Raw genomic sequence first — 19,693 nt, forward strand, 5'->3', positions numbered from 1 at the left:
CCGGTTCCGCGTGACTGCCGCGGGAGCAGCTTCCGGCGGGAGGGGTTCCGGTCGGGCGAGATACCAGGGGGGAGGGGTGCGGCGTCATTTCCGGGATAGGGCCACGTGTCGCCGCCTGGTGGACGGTACCCGTCTTGCACCCACGGATCTCGCTCGCACACGACGAGTGCGGGTAAACTCGCTCAACGGGGGCCTTGGCCGCGTCACAAACAGACATGGACTACTGATCGACCTCAGGGCCTTATGGCACATCCGCCCAATGTTGCCCACAGCCACAGCAAAATATTATCTGTATTTTGATTTAGTGTGCTGATCTTAAAGGTGCATTGAAAAATTTGATACTCCGACTGATACTCCTGCTGTTGTGGAGTGATTCATGCAGCCAGCTATGGCTGCAGGGTTTGGTGTTACATGTTACGTCGTTTATTGTGAAAATTCGGTCACAGTTCCTATGATCACTGTTACATTGCTTTTATGGCTTTATATTGGTGATTTCGAAAACGTTTTCGGTTTGGCCATGATTGTTGTAGTACGGAGTTAGACTAATGACCTTAATCTAAGTTGTCTTGTGGTTATATTCTTGGTTCTTTTGGTAAAGTCACGTTGGTGTACGGTGCTTTTTCTGGAATATTTTGCTGTTTTTTCCTAGATTTTGTTTTCACAGTCACAGTCACTTTAAGATGTTTTCTTGTTCATGTTTTTGTTTCTTGTTTGTTGCGGTTGCACCCAATTTAAAAGCCGAGTGGCTCACAGGGCTATACAAAATAAATGCAACTGAAACACTCTGGCTTGCAGCAGAGTCGCCATCCTTACTGTGGGGCATCAGAAACACAGCTCACCGACACTGGCTTCAAATTACCCCGTCTCATGCTGGCCTGGGCATTTCGTGCGGATATATGGCTTCCATTGCTTTTCTACCATCCCTCATTTAAAATTTTAAACGTCTTTATCCAGGAGAGCCACACTGAGTCGTGGGACTGTTTAACAGGTCGGTCCTGCGTTGGGTGTTTGTGTTAAATGTTTTCAGCCAATGTATGAACGTTTATGCATTTGAGGAAACCAGAGCAACCGGAGAAAACCCACGCATGCAAGGGGCAAGGCTTCCTACACAGGTGGAAACAGGCGAATTTTATCAACTTGCTGTACTGCCTTCTCCTGGCGAGTCAGAGAATGGCACCTGCTGATTGTACCAGGGCTATCCTGAGTGGCGTTTCTCTGGAGCTACACCAGCCATCTGGAACTCTTGTCCCAATGCAGGTATCCAAGCACCTTCAAGCAGCAGCTCAAGGCTCTCACCCTCGTTCAGGCTCGCGTACGAGGTACTTTGAGCTCTGGCTCCGCGTATCTGGGGTTTGGAGCAATGCGTCGTGAAATGTGCGCTCTATAAATTATTATGAAACCCCCTCCCCACCTTCAACCCTCCGCTCACTTCTCGTCTCACCCCTCCCCCATCTCGCATGAGTAAATCGCAACTCCACCTCTGCACTCTCAGCCACGAGCAGCGTGTAAAACGTATGATAAACTTTTAATGTTTTTTTTTACATGAACAATTTCATTACACCAGCCCTTCAAATTACGATACACTGTACACCAACGTCCAACCATGGTGGGCGGCCGAGCGGTAACCGCCACCGCACACAGGGAGACACTGCACACTCACGGCACCGCCGGCTCCCCCCCCCCGCACCACCAACGAAGAGCGCACGCGGCGGGGACAAACGCGCCACCCCAATCACACACACACGTCACGTCAAAGTGCACGCGTCTCCCCTCTGGGGGGGCGGGGGGCTTCTGGGGAGGACCCGGGGAACCCTGGCCAGAGTCACGGGCCCTCCCGCGCTTGAGATGGAGGGTGGCGCGAAATGACCCCTAACAGAAAGTGACAATACAAGGCAAACAGGAAAAACGAGACAGCATACGCAGTGGTTTCCACAGGGCCCACCTCCCCATCCTGTCATCCCGATCACACACGCATGTATACATCGAGGGGCCGTCTGCAGCACGTATCAACAAGGGTGGCATTCCCCGAGCTTGGGCAACCCCAAGATTCCCCACGGAACACAAAAGCCGCCGGGGTCGTTCCCAGGCCGAGAGGCAGCGAGGGCAGGGGGGACGTGGGATGCAACGTCCGTGCTGTGGTTGCGGCTCAGCGTCCATCGAAAGAGCAGCGAGGAAGTTAAATTAGAAACCGAAGGCAGACACGATCAAATGCGACCCCGCAGACAGAGAGGAGCGCTGATGGCACCGCACGACCCACAGCTTCTGCATGGTGAACGAGGGGCGACGTGTGCTCATGCGCGCGAATGTGTGCTTGTGTGTGCGATGGTGTGTGCTTGTGTGTGCGATGGTGTGTGCTTGTGTGTGCGATGGTGTGTGCTTATGCGTGTGTGATGGTGTGTGCTTGTGCATGTGTGCGTTTCCATGATGATGTGCGTGATTGGTGTGTGCGAGTGCGCAAGCGAGTGGAACAACACGCCGCGTGCCAGGAGGGGTGCCGCACACTCTTCTCGGCTTCATGCCGGCAGCCGCTGCCCCACGACCTCCAGCGGGGGCCAGAAGGGGCAGTCGGGGTCGTTGGGAGTGGAGGGCAGGGGGGGTCCAGGTGTGGGAGCAGAGCGAAGGGGCGAGAGGATCACATGGGGTCGCGCAGGGAGGCGGCAGCGGCATTGGCTGCCGTGTTCTGCACCGTGCGGTTGGTGAACACGCCCTGTGCAAATTCCTGCTGCGCCTTCTCAAAGCTGGCGCCTGTGCGTCGGTACATCGAGTGCACCTGCACACACGCAGACAAAAAAAAGATGAAACAAAGATCCCCCATATAGCCTAAACAGACTGTTGGGGCAAGTGCTGTTAGCGAGCACCTATCAAAGCCGGTACGGCGCACGAGGGATTATGACCAGTTCCCGAGTGGTCATGCTTACACACCGTATCAGGTACTCATTTTGAGGTTGAGATGACCTAGGGGAGTCCCAGGACCAGTTCAGATAATTGTCACTGGTGTAGGTGGTGGCCACGAGTGGGAATCGAACTCGGGTAATTAGATTCGTAGTGCAGCGTACTAACCACTTCACCACCACTCTCCACAAAGACACGCACACGGATACATGCACATGTTAGCACACGCACATGAAAATGTCACTGGAGGCAGCTCGCAGTACACGCGGATGAAGGTGTGCGTGTGCTTGCATGTGCTTACGTGTGTGTGCACAATACTCATGTGGTGCAGGGTTTGGTAGAGGGTGTGCACGTGTGCGTGTCTGTCTTATTTTGTGCTGGTGTGGTTGCAGGTGTGTTAAGTGTGTATGTATATGAATATATTTAGATGTGTGCGAGTGTGTGTGAATGTATATGCCTTTGTATGCACGTGATTGTATGTAAGTGAACGAGTGTATGGGAATGTGTTTGTGTATACGTGTGTGTGTGTGTACAGAATGGTGCATACCCTCTTCAGCATGATGAGGGAGAGGGCGGCCGAGGCGGTGAACATGATGGCGATGATGGAGAGTATGACGCCCACGGCGATGTTCGATGAAAATGCTCCGATCGTGGAGATCCATCCACTGGTGAAGACAGGCACACACAAAGACCCCCCCATGTAGCCTAAACATACTTTTGGGGTAAGTGCTGTGAGTAGCATCTATGAAGGCTGGCAAAGCACATGAGGGGGTACTCAATTAAGGCCGAGTCTACCTATGCAAGGCCAATGATAGGATCAGTTACCCCTTGCCAATAATGTAGTCATAGTCAAGAATTTAACTTAGGTGGCTAGGATAGCTATGGCCAAGTTCGTGTACGTGCTGCTAATACCAAGCGAGGTGGCAAAGTGGGGAGCACAGATGATGCATCTACCAGTCCTCCCAGTCAGTCTAACCATAACACCCGGGTCTGTTCCAATACATTCTGCCAGCAGCGGTGAGCCTTCCACATTTCACTTGAAGGCCTAAAAGTGCACCTATCCTGGCACAAGCACTGTGGTGACATCACCGCCACTTGGTGATGAATGGTGGCTGTTGTTGTTGTGTACCAGTTGCCCCAGCCTGGGATGCCGACAGCCTGCAGCACGTGCACTACGAACTGAGCGAAGAATATGAAGAAGAAGAGGAAGAAGTTGAAGGAGCTGTCACTCCTGCCGAGACATGGGAGGGGGGCACGATGGAATTAAATAAATAACAACAAAACCACAAGAATGAGAACAACAAGCGCGAGCGCTAACACGAGGCACGCCCACATCGGTAATGTCCCCGCGTACAAGACATGGACATCGGTGTATTTTATTATTACACTCTACTGAGGAACCAAGCCTCAAGCCCCTTGTTCAGAAGGGTCCTGCCAAGTTATCACAGTGGGGAGCGATATTGCTGCGATATGTAATTCATCCAAAATTTATAATTTGCACGGTAATTTTAAGCATTGGAAATGTTTGGCTAATGCCAGTTACATTGTATGTTTTTTTTAGCTATGGGAAGAAACCGGAGATCCAGGAGGAAACCTATGCAGACCAGGGGGAAAATGTACAAACTCCATGTGGAAAGGTCCCTGAGCCGGAAAAGTCCCTTCTTGCTATGAGGGGCAAGTGTTACACCACTGTGTTACACCACTATGCCGCTACCCTGCCGCACAAATAATTAACAGAGTAACCCTGCATGATGCTATTCAAAGCCATTCATTTCCTGTTCAAACAAGCATTGAGGCGGTGCTGATCTCCTATTTACAGCCCTGAGACAGTTGTGGAAATTCCACATTCCTTTGGTCGGGAGAGTCTATCCAGTGGACAACCACTGTTGACTTCTCCACTTCGTGGTGCTAATTATATAATCCCCAGAGGGTTCATGAGCTGAGTCAACCTCCCAATCAGGATTTGAACTCGCAACCTTCCGACTGAAGAACGGCTCCATCAATCAATCTTTATTTTATGTGCCAATATCGCCATAAATAAAGGAAGCATCAGTGAACATTACAGCATAATGGGAACGGTACAGGGGCATAGAGCAACAGGAAGGAAAAAATAAACCTGTCATGACCTCATCGGCTAACACCGACTGAGCAAAATAAATTGTTACGATTGTGGGTGGAGATTTAACTCAATAATCTATTCTTCGGTCTTGTTTATTAACCATCCAGTTTGTATTGTTCCTCGTTTATTCAGTCTCATCTCTACATTCTCGTTGGCTCCGTTAACCTACACGTAACCTTGGCACAATTTGACGCACGCACGATTTTTGAGCGGAGGAATCGTTCAATCTTCACAGACACCATCGCCACGAAGCAAGCACCAGCGCCACGAGCGTGAAAGCTGGGAGCGCATTTGAGATGAGGCACGCAAATTCCCGAAATCAACCACGGAGGATAAAAAAATGCAACCCAAGAGGAGCGAGAGAAGAAGCGTGGGAGCAGTGAAGGGGACCGGGGGGGGGGGGGAGACTGTGGGAGGAGATGTATGGGGGGGGGTGGGGGGAGGCGGGCATTACCTGAAGCCCTTGTAAATGGGTCGATACCAACAAGTGAAGGAGCAGGGGATGAAAAGGATCATCCACATGATGGAGATGCCAAAGGAGATTCCCTTGTTCGGGTTGAGGCAGAAGTACACCAGGTAGCCCAGCATGTTCAGCACCAGCGTGACTGCGTGAACTGCGGCCCGAGAGGGCAGGGTTGTAGGGGGCAAGGGAGGGAGGGAAGAGGAGGAAAGGAAGGGCAAGGTGGGGGAGACAGGAAGATGGCCGTAACAGGGGAAGAAGGGTGCAGAAACAAAAGGAGGGGAGACAGGGGGATGCAACTAGAGGAGGAGAAGAAAGGAGAGCATAAGAGTAATGGAGGATATAAAAGAGGAAGAAGAGGAGACCATGCGTGGACATACAGGAGAATGCAGAAATAAGGGAGATGAGAGAGGAGGAGGCAAGGGCTTGGGGAGGTGAGGAGAGACACAGACGGAGAGTGAAAAACGCAGCACAAAAACGGCGATAACACAGCTCGAGCCAGCGGACGCCTCGGCGACCAGCAGAGCATGGAAGGAGTCGCTGGGCTTAGGGGGGCACCGTGGCATTATTGGAGAAGCGACCACCACCAGGGAGGGAGAATAGGGCGGCGAAGAGGCCCCGTGGCAGCACTGGGGCCCCTCACCGAGCCAGACACGTACCTGCACGCCTTGTAGACCGGCCTATACCAGCAGACAAAGGAGCACGGCGTGAACACGATGAACCACACAATGGACAGTCCAAAGTCCACGCCCTTGGAGGCGTTGACAATGAACCAGGCGAGGCAGCCGAGCACATTGAGGAATAGCGTGATGAAGTGGACTGGGGAGAAGGGACACCATCGTCATTATCGACACCATCATTCTCCATGGCAACCATAACTGCCCTAAATTGAGTTTAATGCAGTCGATCTCCATGGCAACAACAACCATCACACACAACGGTAAATGCCACCACTCACCATAGCAACTACATCACTGTTATTGCTCGGCACCTAAACGCCGCTGTCACCCACTAATGAAAGCGTCTCACCACTTTTGCTCACCAAAATAACATTGCCATTCTCCACAGTAACCACCACTCACTCACCATGCTGAGCACCACTACCCCTCACTCAGTATGGCACAATCAGACGCCATGGTAACAAAACCTCTGCCATCACGACAGCAACACGGTCAGCACAGTGACCTCCACGATGCACCCCACGGCTCTCCCTGCAGTGGCTCTCAATCCCGTTATCGCACAGACACAACAACAGGCACTTGAATGTCACAATTGTCTCCAACACCACCACCAGGGAGGGGGTCACAGTGGAGGGCACGGTGCCCCAACCGCGTGCCGTTAAGGGGAGGGGCACAGTGATACACACAAACTGAAGGGACTCGGGGTAAGAAGAAGAGGGATTGAAAGAGATACAGTGGAAGGAGGAGACGGAGAGACGATGGGTGACGGAGAGCGGGTGAGGCAGAATCTATGAGGTGGAGGATGTGTTTCTGGCAGAAGTTAGGAGGTGGGATGTTCTAATGCTGATATTAATAAAGAGCTGACTCAAGACTTCGTTCGCACGAGGAGGTGGACAGCAGTGGGCGTGTTGCTCAGGTAGGTGGATGCTGGCTGGATGAGCGGGCGGTGCATGTGCCACTCACACATCCACATGTAGTAGAGGATGCGCACCGTGCGCTGGAAGTCGAGAGGAATGTCGATTGCAAAGTCCTGGTAGAAGCAGGGCCCCACGGGGCACTTAGCTGGCAGGGGCGGCCAGTTGTTCTTGCGTGCTGTTCACAAACACAAATGAAAGCGCACGCACACACACGAATGTAATCACAGTCACGTGCACAGTGCCCATAAGCGAGCGCAAGCGTGTGTGTACACGTGTGCCATGCACAAATGTGCATCGTGTATGCGCGTGTCGTATCCTCAAATCTTCGATACTGGAAATTTCATTTTAATAAAGACTGACGATGTCTGTGCACCCTGTTGAATTTCTTCTGCAACGGGGTGATTGTGTTTACTCCGATTCCGAATTGCTTCAGGACGACGAGTACTAGAGTTCCACTATCTCCTCAGCATGAACGTGTACAGTGAGGGAAAAAAAGTATTTGATCCCCTGCTGATTTTGTACGTTTGCCCACTGACAAAGAAATTATCAGTCTATAATTTTAATGGTAGGTTTACTTGAACAGTGAGAGACAGAATAGCAACAAAATCCAGAAAAACGCATGTCAAAAATGTTATAAATTGATTTGCATTTTAATGAGGGAAATAAGTATTTGACCCCCTCTCAATCAGAAAGATTTCTGGCGCCCAGGTGTCTTTTATACAGGTAACGAGCTGAGATTAGGAGCACACTCTTAAAGGGAGTGCTCCTAATCTCAGCTTGTTACCTGTATAAAAGACACCTGTCCACAGAATCAATCAATCAGATTCCAAACTCTCCACCATGACCAAGACCAAAGCTCTCCAAGGATGTCAGGGACAAGATTGTATACTTACACAAGGCTGGAATGGGCTACAAGACCATTGCCAAGCAGCTTGGTGAGGAGGTGACAACAGTTGGTGCGATTATTTGCAAATGGAAGAAACACAAAAGAACCGTCAATCTCCCTCGGCCTGGGGCTCCATGCAAGATCTCACCTCGTGGAGTTGCAATGATCATGAGAACGGTGAGGAATCAGCCCAGAACTACATGGGAGGATCTTGTCAATGATCTCAAGGCAGCTGGGATCATAGTCACCTGGGACCATAGTCACCAAGAAAACAATTGGTAACACACTCGGCCGTGAAGGACTGAAATCCTGCAGCGCCCGCAAGGTCCCCCTGCTCAAGAAAGCACATATACATGCCCGTCTGAAGTTTGCCAATGAACATCTGATTGATTCAGAGGACAACTGGGTGAAAGTGTTGTGGTCAGATGAGACCAAAATGGAGCTCTTTGGCATCAACTCAACTCGCCGTGTTTGGAGGAGGAGGAATGCTGCCTATGACCCCAAGAACACCATCCCCACCGTTAAACATGGAGGTGGAAACATTATGCTTTGGGGGTGCTTTTCTGCTAAGGGGACAGGACAACTCCACCGCATCAAAGGGACGATGGACGGGGCCATGTACCGTCAAATCTTGGGTGAGAACCTCCTTCCCTCAGCCAGGGCATTGAAAATGGGTCGTGGATGGGTATTCCAGCATGACAATGACCCAAAACACACGGCCAAGGCAACAAAGGAGTGGCTCAAGAAGAAGCCCATTAAGGTCCTGGAGTGGCCTAGCCAGTCTCCAGACCTTAATCCCATAGAAAATCTGTGGAGGGAGCTGAAGGTTCGAGTTGCCAAACGTCAGCCTCTAAACCTTAATGACTTGGAGAAGATCTGCAAAGAGTGGGACAAAATCCCTCCTGAGATGTGTGCAAACCTGGTGGCCAACTACAAGAAATGTCTGACCTCTGTGATTGCCAACAAGGGTTTTGCCACCAAGTACTAAGTCATGTTTTGCAGAGGGGTCAAATACTTATTTCCCTCATTAAAATCCTAATCAATTTATAAAAATTTTGCCATGCGTTTTTTCTGGATTTGTTTGTTGTTATTCTGTCTCTCACTGTTCAAATAAACCTACCATTAAAATTATAGACTGATAATTTCTTTGTCAGTGGGCAAACGTACAAAATCAGCAGAGGATCAAATAATTTTTTTCCCTCACTGTACGTGCGGGTGTGTCGTGTGCACATGTTGCGCGAGCTTGTGTCACGTCACCATTGTAGTTGTGCCCCTGCATCTCGTGCTCGCGCCGGTCCAGCTCGGCCGCCTTCCGCTCTAGCTCCTCCTGCTGGCGCTTCAGATCGGCAGTGATGGCGCTGCCCATCTGTACACACGAGCGAGCGAGCGAGACGGAGACATGTGGGCACTCAGCACCACCGCCACGCACCACCATCGCACGCTGCTACTGTGACGTCTCAACACTGGCCTGAAACCTGCATCTGAATGTGTGTTTCCCCCATACACGCTGCAGTATTATTATGACGACTACACTTGTGTACCCAGAAAAGCCTCGCAGAGTCACAAGCATCTTTTTCATGAGGTTCCTGCCAGTTTTTCACAGTGGGGAGTGATGCTGATGTGTGTAATCCCAGTTCAGTCATTTGTAAGGTAACATTTTCAGCTTTCGGATGTTTGGCCAATACCAGTTACATTGTATTTGATTGTAGCTTTGGGAGGAAGCGGGAGATCCCAAAGAAACCCCATGCAGAACTGGGGGAGAGAACACAAACTCCACACAAAAAGGTGCCCAAATTAGGCATCGGACTCAGGAACTTCTTGCCTCGAGGCACAAGTGTCACCATTGCACTGCCACTCTGAATTTGTTGCATGCTGCTGTCTTGGGCCCAGATCTGTGTCCAGGAATCGAGGTTTCCTTTGCAGCAGGGGGCAGTCAGACGTTCTGGCTGCCCGTGGTCATGTGATCATCACACTGGTAATGGTACTTCCCCGATCAGCAAAACGAACCCTCCCCCCGTTAAGGCCCCTACAGCCCACGCAAGCATACCATGCTGCAGCAGGGTTCAGCACCTCCCTGTACTATGGCATCATGCAGCAGGGAAACAAGATTCCAGGCAGAGTTTCAGCACAGCGTTGTCGTAACTTAATGCTGACCAATGCGCAGGGGATACTGCAAGCAGTTGTGTTTTGTGTGCAGTAAACTCAACTGGAAGCACAGAGCCACCACCGCCCTCTACTGGCAACTCACTGAAACCTGTGTCTGCGAATCACAGCAGTGCCTTCTCTTTCAATAGCGTTGCGCTTTAACAATGGCGCGAATTCAAAATGTACCGATGATGTGATTTGCCATCCTGCTGCTGTGCTGACAGTGCAGTGCTGTCTTGTCCTGTTGCTGTGCTAGGTGCCCCCCACCGCCCCCAGTCCTGTCCAGTGTTTACGACTGCTCTGAGCCCCTCCCTCCTCAAGGGCGCCTCACCTCGCCCTCTGGCTACGATGCACGCACACGAGCGCACACGTCATACCACGGCACGCACGCACACACGAAGGCACTTGCGTCCTCACGTCGACTCTGCCCGTTTGCTTTGCCAACAAAACTGGCTGCAGCGCCGGCGGCGCAAACCTGCCGGGCCGGTGGGACGCGTTCTCGGAATGAGACAGGACGGTGGATGGGAGGGGCTATGGGACAAGGTTCCCTGTGCGATGTGTCGAGGGTGGAGGAGGGCACCTGTTGGGAGGGCAACTGCGCTGGGAAGGTGGGGGGCTCCTCGGTGGGCTGCATCACGGCCGGCTGGGTTTGCGATGCCAGCGGAGGGGCTCCTGCTGGCCCCACGGGCACCGTGGAGCCGATCTGCACACACACAGGGACGCTTTACATACACACACGTAGATGCACGTGGACATGCAGACACATGCACAAGCTGACGGACATAGACACACGACCGGACACATGCCAACACGCAGACACAAGCAGACTCGCATGGGCACACATTAGTACACGCGGGCACGCATACACAGCCATGCGCGCACACGCACAAACGGGTATACGCACACGGTACTGTATGTGAACATATAGTCACACGGATATGCGCACAAGAACACATCCACACACGCAGACAAACTGTATTTAAAGGCACCTGCAAACCCATTGTTGCAAAACAGATGTTCGTCTCAGAGTAATAAATCCACACTGCACGCACTCAGAATACAGCTGAACCCAATACACGTACCACACAAGTGTTACACAAACCACACAGCATGCACACTCAACACACACGCACACCACCTTCACAAATACACACGGCTGTGTAAGCTGTGGTGTCACCACAGCTGCACATGCCGGCCGGTGTTCGATGAATCACTGCTCCAACAGTACCTTCAGCCTTTGCCCCTCGGGGATAAAAGTGCTTTTATCAGTCGACGCCATCACAGCACCGGACCGCGATAGTATGAGTAACGCCACTCAGCTCACGGGGAGAGTGGGTGAGGGGGCCGGGACCCCCGAGGATGGAGGGATGAGCTCGAGGTAGGCACCCCTCATGAGCTCGGCTTTCATCACGTAATCCATCCCCACTTGCGTGTGTCCGTTTCTCCCGTAATGGTGTCCACACGCTGCGAGTGAAGGAGTTTCGTTCTGCCTGGCGCCGGCTAACATCCCGGTGTCTGGTTTCCCCTATGTGCGTGTGGAGCAATGAGACGTGGGCCACTCAGGACAAAGTGGGGGTGGGGTACGGAGGCTACGCGTGTTCCCCCCGGACAGGTAAGGGGGCCGCATCCCATGCGTGACAGGGCCTTGCTGGATTGGGAAACAGCGGAGCAACTTCTTCAGAAGATGACAATCGTGAAGTGTAATTGTGGAGAATATAAGTAACAACGTAAATATGCAGACGATACTTTAGCTTTCGCAGATGCAGCATCACCTGAGTTTACCTGCGTTAAACCAATGCTGCTGAAATTATGAATTCCCCGATTATATGTGGCTGATGGGATGTGTAAAATAATACTTAAGATTTTTTGTTCTTGCTTTGCGAACGAACAGTTATGTTAAGGATGTGTGTTGCCCGACAATTTATTTGGTAGCTTTATCCAGAAATTTGTGCCGACGTGCGACGGTGACCATGTGGATGAGAGGCAAGTGAACAGACTTCTAAAATATTTCTGTAGTACTCTGCGGGGCTGATGCTGTTCTCTGACACCACGTGGCATACTTTACCCATTGTGTAAATGCACAGGGCGTAAGTTATAGGTTTAACACACGCGTCATCATCACGCGTTTGCTTTGTACGTGACAATCGACACCCTGGACACCCTTGCACAACGAGATGTCCCACCTCACCGGATCAATAAAAAAACATTGCTAGCCCCTCTGATATACGAAGCAGTGCCTTAACGGGTTTTAATCCCACCTTTAAACTACATACCGATTTTTTTAGGCAAATATTGCTGCTCTCATTTAATAAAATAAAAATATGCTGACACAAGTTTTGCTTTGGAAATCGGTAAGCGGTAAAATGGGTTTGAAGATCGGCAGCATGCCGCTTAACCGCTACTACCATCGGTCGGATTGGCAAGTGCGAGGTGGTGCACTGCTTGCTGCAAGGGCTCCGAAGGGACACGTTTTGCACCCATATTTTTGGTTGGGCCGCGTGGTGGGCGCTTTATGGAAAAATCCTTCCCATTACTCCTCCACCACCCAACAAGGTTGTCACTTTTACAAATATATAATTTACAAGGGCCAATGTATTGATAAAATTCTGATTAATAAAACTCCTCCACTGGTGGCTGAAGACTTTTTATCGCTTAAGTTAACGTCAGCATATGAGATTTAGATCAAACTACTTCGAGCTTCCTTAAGCACATATGTTTTAACTTAGACAAGTCTTCGTCTGATCACGTGACATTCACAGAAACATTTATACTGACTGGGATAGAGACGGAAATGAATGGCACAGAGAGTACAGGGGTAGTGCCGTGTGCTGAGTAGACGCGACGGGAGTTCCGAGGGAGAAAGGGGTGAGGATCCAGGGCGAGCGACCTAACGCCCCACGAGTCGGGGAACGAGGTGAGCGAGAGGTGGCTGCGGTGAGGAGTGGTGCCACGTGGCACGAGCGGTGACGCCGGCACTCCCTGCCCCATCTCCTCCCCTCCCCCATCAATTACACAATCCCCGTCACAGGTGACAGCACTGCAGGTGGGGTCACGTGGGCCGGGACGTCACTCGTCAGCCAATCACAACCCCTAATTCCATCTCTCTCCCTCCGCCTTCCTGTCCACACGCATCGGTATGTCGTGCCCATTACCGTACACATTGCTACGCCTCAAAGGCCCCCAAACAAAAATTTGGATTGGCTGCAGAATTTTTTTCTGAGCAGCAGCTGTGTTAGTCTCTACAGCTACTGGCCGCTGTTGATGCTGGGCAAAGGGGCAGAGGAGCAATACAAAGATTCAATCTCAGAACCACAAAAATATTTGGTATTTACACACATAGGCTGTGCGCTCCAGGCTGTACTGACACTGCTGTAAACCTTCGTTTGAAGATTTAAAAAAGTTTTTTAAAGGAGAGGATGATTGCACAAGCAGAGCACAAGCTTCAGTGGCATTACCTCATTGATGTTGAAATTCACAGATCACACATCACCCAAACATCAATTAAACTTAAATGTAATTTTTTCAACTAGTTTATAACCCAATGGACCAGGAAGAGCATCTCAGTTGCAAGGGTGACCTGGGTACTACTGAAGGGATGGCATCTTTTTGGAAGTTTAAAGTAATGTTTTTCAAGCTTATGGAGCCTGTGCGTGTGTAGCAACAAGATGAGAACTGTGTGGCTTTTGGATTGTGTTGCACTGGAAATTCACCACCCCAGCTCAGCTGCTTCTCCGGGTCCTGTGGCCTCCTCATCCATGGCCATTGCAGCCGAAAAGAGACGGTCACTGCTATGCCAAAACCGTCACTGTCACCATTACCCTCACCTGCACCGTAACCCTGTCTATCATCCACACTATCACCACCACTGTCATCATGATCCTCACCAACGATGAACCACATAGCCCTACAATTTCCATCAAAAGCCATCGCCACGGCAATTCACTGCAATTGCCAGGGCAGGACACCAGGTTACCTAGGTTACCCGCACTCCCGGTTACACTCGGGCTTGTTTGTAGGCACGGTAGCCAGACACAGAAGGTTGCCCAAGGTTACCGGCACTTTGGCAAATCCACGGGCATTCCCCGTTGCTGTCTCAAGGACCTAGTCTCACTGGGAGTCCCCCTCTCACCATGGTTTAGATGAGGGGGTCCCACTGGGGTCACCGCGAGCCTGGGGATAGTGGGGATAGCTGGTGCGGGTCTCACCTGTCGGCCAAAGTCATCGGAGGCGAAGGGGTTGTACTCTGTGAGGCCTCGGTTGGAAGAGTCGGTCACCTGGGTCACAGCAGGGTCCTAGCAACGAGACGCGTCGCTGAGCATCATCCAGTACACTCACACGCCCATACACACGGACACACTAACACACTCAATAACACATTAACACAAACGTAACACACCCTGACACGCATGGACCCAAACATTCCATCTGCCTAGCAAGCCATGAAAGGCAGTGCACTCAAACACATTAACACTAATATACTCAAGTAAACATGCCCAGAGACACCGACTTACACTGACACAGACAGTGTTAAACTCAAATATAACCAACACACAAACACACAAAAAAGCGTCTGAACACTCAAGAAGAAAAACTAAGACGCACTCCGACACTCGAACTCGTTTCCCCAAAACAGAGTAACTCACCCATGCCCTCACTGCAACAAAAACAATGCCACGCCCACACATAAACACTTTTACAATTACACAAACATTCACCAATACACAAAAAATACTTACGTACACTTTCCCAAACAAACCCACAGACATGGACAAACGTGACACAAACACAACACGCCAACACACAAATACAAAGATCCCCCGTGTAGCCTTAACAGACTGTTGGGGCAAGTGCCGTTAGCGAGCCCTATGAAGGCCGGCACGGCACACGAGGGAGGGCGGGTGGCCAGCACCACGACCGGGGGGGGGGGGAGGGGGTGGCTTTGTCTCCCCAGTGGCGATGTTTGCACACCCTGCCAAGTACAGTATTCACGTGAGGATGAGACAACTTAGGAGAGGCCCACACACATCCACACAGGCCTAACCACAACATAACGTTGCACACAAAAGAGCAAGTTCCCCATTTAAGCTCGAGTCGTCAAATGAGTGCTGTTGACGAGCCCCCCCTATGATGCACCACAGGCGCATAGCGCGCGCACACCCAGAGCACACTCATGCGCATTGCCTCAGAGCTCCACGTCACCAGTCGCCGATACACCCTTACACACACACACCTACAAAGGCATCTTCCACACATAAATGCCAACCTATTGTACACCCTCCCCTGTCACACTACGCCTTTTCGCATACCTTACCCTAAACCACATCTTCTTTGGTTCTTTCGGTAAAGTCACGTAGAATGAGAATAAAATAATAAATTGATAAAATTGATCATTTTTATTATTTTATCAATTTATTATTTTATTCTCATTCTACGTGACTTTACCGAAAGAACCAAAGAAGATGAATCCTTGCAGTCACGAAAGCTTTAAATCGAAATCTAAACCACATCATCATACAACACACACACCACCTTATCGCACCCAAACACACACACTTACCTTATCACTCACGCCTAATCCTACAAATATTGTTTGGCAAATGATGTGAGCAACTACTACGGACGAGGGGTGCTGTGCCATGTGCCGCCCCCGGCCGTGTTTGTCTCCCCACTGACGACATTCACACCCCACCCTATCTCACAGACACCACACTCTGTAAACACAACCACCCCGTCACACTCACTCACGCTCCCCACGACCACTGTGACGGTGAGCACAACGAGGACCCTGGCGGGCCTTCACTGCCCCCTCTTCCAGACCCCGGCTTCGTTCTCCCAAAGCCTCCAGCCCACTCCCAAGCCTGGACCTCCTTGTCTGGGACCCATAGATCCCCTCGCCCGGGTCCGCTTCCCGAGGTTCCTTCAGTCTAAGGCTCTAAGCCCTCGCTCATCGGTTCCGCATTCCGCCCGTGGCCTCGAGACCCGCACCATCCTCGGCCTGCCTCGGCTGCCACCCGCAAAGCGCTTTTCCCCGCAGCGTAACCCGGCGAGAACGATTCCCCACCGCGACGCCGTCTCAAGGATCCACGAGACCCTACGGTAGTCCGCACCTGGAAGGGGTGGTTGAGAACGGGGTCCGCGAAGGGGTTCTCGTCGATCTGCGCCATGGCGGAGCAGCTGGCGCGGGGAGACGGAGCGAAGAGCGGCCCCGGGGGGTCCGAAATGGCGGGCGGAGGGTGGGGGTGCTGAACCACGTGACCATGGGGCGTAACCCCGCCCCTCGCCCCTCCCTCTCGCCCCCCTCCTGCTCACCTGTACCGAACTGTACCCTGGTCGGCGCCATCTCCGTAGCAATGCGTGAACGACAACAACATTGTGGCCCTAGCAACGCGAGCACCGGTGACTCAATTGGCTTAGCAACGCATTGACTGGTAACTCCATCTCCCTAACAACAATTAGAGATCCTTGTTCCCCCTCCTCACCACGAGACAGTGGTGTAAACGCCACTTGACACAGTCACGATTGACAAACGGAGGAAGTGCTTTTATCGACCAGAAAGAGATGGCTACGATGATAGGCTGATTCCGGCTTTGGGCTGAGTGCGCGTCACCTGACGATACTTCACCAGGCTGCTCGGCGCGGGTTTGCTTCAGGCGAGGTGTATAGACGTGGGAGTGAAGTATAGTGCAACATTGGATTTCTCGACAGTGCAGAGTGGACGCCGATCCCAAGTACTATCCAGACTCAACACCTGCTTAGCTTTGAGGATCTGACGCGATCGGGCCGCATTCCGGGGTGATTTGGCCACGGCACGTGACTCGAATTTAATGGTTACATTAATTGCCCTCCGTGACCATCACGTGAGGGTATGTTCCAGTACACAGATGCAACCCCAGGACACGACACGAGGGGGCAACACCGAGGCAGAGAGAGAGACGGAGACTCGAGCGGACACTCCAACACAGGGAGACTAAATGAGGCGTTGATGCACAGCGAGAGAAAGGTCTCGGGGATATCGGGGACGTAGGGAGACAGTGTGTCTTAGAGGCACCTAGGGGGCGCAAGGACTCATGAAGGGGGCGAGTCAGCCGAGGTTCGGGGTTGGGGAACGCGCGATTGCGGGCGCCAGGGGGCGGCAGAGAGCCGCGACAGCGAGGGTCCACGACCCAGCCCCTCTCCTCCCTCTCCACCCTCACTCTCGTCTCCTCTCTGCCCTACCTCTTCCTCCGCCCTGTCCTTCCTCTCCTACCAATGGATATCATCACAATCCTGCATTTTTCCAGGAAAAACCTCAGTGAGTCTCAAGACCCTTTGTGCTTGTAAATTGATAAAAGCTACCATACTGCCTCTACTTGACTACTGTGACATCGTGTATAAATCAGCCCCAAGCGCTACTGAAGAAGCTTGACTCCATCTATCACTCGGCCGTCAGATTTACATTGAACTGTCCATATAGGACTCACCACTGTGATCCCTACATATGGGTCAAACTTAACATATCTTAATGTTCGACGGCTTGTGCACCAGATCTTATTTATTCACGATGTACTTACAAAAAAATTCGCAGACTACTTGCTGGATCTCCTCTCTGTTTCAAAGAACAAATTTGACCTCAGGTCTTCGCTCATTTACCAGCTTCACATTCCCTATTGCCGTACAAAAACTGGAGGAAGGGCCTTTGCTATTGATGCCCCCAGGGTCAGGAATGCTATTGCCAATCAACTGCAACTTGAATCGCTACCAATGAGATCTTCTCTCAAAACTGCTCTCGAGGAGTTGTACACCCCTAGCTGCCACTGCTATTCATTGGCGTAAAATAAAATGTTTCGCTCCGGATGGCGCTGCAAAGTATTATCTGTATTATGATTTAGCGTGCTGATCTTAAAGGTGCATTGAAAAATGTGATACTCCAACTGATGCTTCTGTTGTTGTGGAGTAACTCATGCAGCCAGCTATGGCTCTACGATTTGGTGTTACATGTTATTTATGTAGTTTATTGTAAAAATTCGGTCACAGTCCCTGTGATAACTGTTAACTTGCAATTATGGCTTTATTTTTTGGTGATTTCGAAAAGTTTTTTGGTTTGGACATGTTTGTTTTGTTGTAGTACGGAGTTAGGCTGATGGCCTTAATCTAAGTTTTATTGTGGTTGTTGTTTGACTTGCATCCCACTGGGATTTTTTGCACACAGCGTTGGTGTACGGTGCTTTTTTAAGGCATATTTTGCCGTTTTTTTCCCATGGATTTTCTGTTTGCACAGTCACATAGTCACTTTAAGATGTTTTTCTTGTTCGTGTTTTTGTTTGTTTGTTAGTTGTGGTTGCACCCGATTCAAGAGCCGAATGGCTCACAGCGCTATACCAAAATAAATCAAACTGAAAACTGAAACGTCTTGTTGAGTAGTTCCAGTTTAGTCTTCTCAAAGTTCCCAGAGAAAACCCACGCACACAGCGTGGGCTTTAACCACAGCATGCTGGGGCGAGTCATGTCCAGTAGCGAGCAGCACCTATGAAGGCCGACACGGCGCACGAGGTGGTGGTGTGGTTAGAACCTCGCCCAGTCGTCGTCTTTGTCTCCCCAGTGCTGATGTTCACGCACCGCACTAGGTACTCATTTAAGGCGAAGTGAACCTAGGGGAAGCCATGACTGTTTCGGGGATATTACTCGCCAATGATGTTGGTCGTGGCCGGGAATCGAACTCAGATGGCCAGGTTCGAAGCGCAGTGTGTGAACCACTGACACGTGTCACCCACGCGTGGTGTTTCATGTGTCACGCGTGCCACCCACACAGTCCCCCCCACCCGCACCGCTCCTGCGAGTGATGCTCCGTTTCCGTGGTAACGGCTGCTCGCCGCGACTCTCGCCCGCGAGCCCCGCGGGAGTCTCTGCACCGTGTGATCGCGCTCGCCACCCTCCCCGTGACCCTTGTGCCCCCCCCCATCAGTTCCCCCAGTATCCCCTCTGAGCCCCCCGCAATTCCTCGGTAGAGCTTGCGGATAAGGGAGGTGCGGATGGCTGGGCCGCGTGTGGGAGTGTGTGGCGTGTGTATGTATGTATGTGCACGTGTGTGTTTGGTGCTTGAATGGAGTGTAGAGACGTGTGTGTGTGTACGGGTGTGCGGGCAGCGGTGGTGGAGTTATGAGCGCGCTGAGCTACGAAGCCGGCGACCCGAGTTAGATTCCCGCTCACGATAGTGACAACACCAATGACGATTATCTGGACCAGTCCTGAGCCTCCTCTACGTCGACTCAGCCTAACATTAGTGCGTTGTGTAAACATCGTCCCTGGACATATAGCGGGGGTCGGGCGTGGTGCTTACCACCCAGCCCTCGTGTGCTGTGTCGGCCTTCATGTTCTCGATAACAGCTCTTGCCCCAACAGTCTGTTAAGGCTAGCGGGGGGATCTTTGTCTTTATAGGGGTGTGTATTCGTGCTCGTCTCCGCGCGCCTCCACTCTGCGCACCGCTCTTTAATCACCGCGGCGGCAGCGCACGACACGCTCCCCCTCACCCCTCCCCTCGCCCTCTCTTCCCTCCTCACCCCTCCCCTCACCTTCTCACCTCTCTCCTCACCCCTTCACTCACCCTCTCACCCGTT

General features: G+C 51.6%; 1 protein-coding gene and 1 long non-coding RNA gene across 5 annotated transcripts; one reads left to right on the plus strand and one right to left on the minus strand.

The window, feature by feature from the left end:
- The first annotated feature begins 47 nt into the window (after positions 1-47).
- Positions 48-3,537, plus strand: LOC116941252 (uncharacterized). Its single transcript, XR_004402663.2, has 3 exons — positions 48-172; positions 1,258-1,319; positions 3,428-3,537. It is a non-coding gene; the product is annotated as an uncharacterized LOC116941252 (long non-coding RNA).
- Positions 1,507-16,363, minus strand: LOC116941208 (secretory carrier-associated membrane protein 1-like). 4 transcript variants are annotated; one of them, XM_032952022.2, is made up of 9 exons: positions 16,207-16,363; positions 14,305-14,391; positions 10,680-10,802; positions 9,212-9,320; positions 7,115-7,243; positions 5,466-5,625; positions 4,022-4,123; positions 3,440-3,557; positions 1,507-2,770 (listed from the first exon to the last, which is right to left on the minus strand). In XM_032952022.2, the coding sequence occupies exons 1-9, from the start codon at positions 16,261-16,263 to the stop codon at positions 2,633-2,635; spliced, it is 1,023 nt and encodes a 340-aa protein (XP_032807913.1). In that variant the 5' UTR covers positions 16,264-16,363; the 3' UTR covers positions 1,507-2,632. The 4 variants fall into 4 exon arrangements, 3 of the variants coding, with proteins under 3 accessions (XP_032807913.1, XP_032807921.1, XP_032807903.1); XM_032952030.2 differs by lacking the exon at positions 5,466-5,625 and adding an exon at positions 6,131-6,290 and having other exon boundaries at positions 10,680-10,821; XM_032952012.2 differs by lacking the exon at positions 5,466-5,625 and adding an exon at positions 6,131-6,290 and having other exon boundaries at positions 16,207-16,353.
- Positions 16,364-19,693: the final 3,330 nt, after the last annotated feature.

Source organism: Petromyzon marinus, chromosome 1 (assembly GCF_048934315.1).
Source record: "Petromyzon marinus isolate PM22_M1 ecotype Great Lakes invasive population chromosome 1, UKy_Petmar_22M1.pri1.0, whole genome shotgun sequence".
In the NCBI taxonomy this organism is placed as follows: domain Eukaryota; kingdom Metazoa; phylum Chordata; class Hyperoartia; order Petromyzontiformes; family Petromyzontidae; genus Petromyzon; species Petromyzon marinus.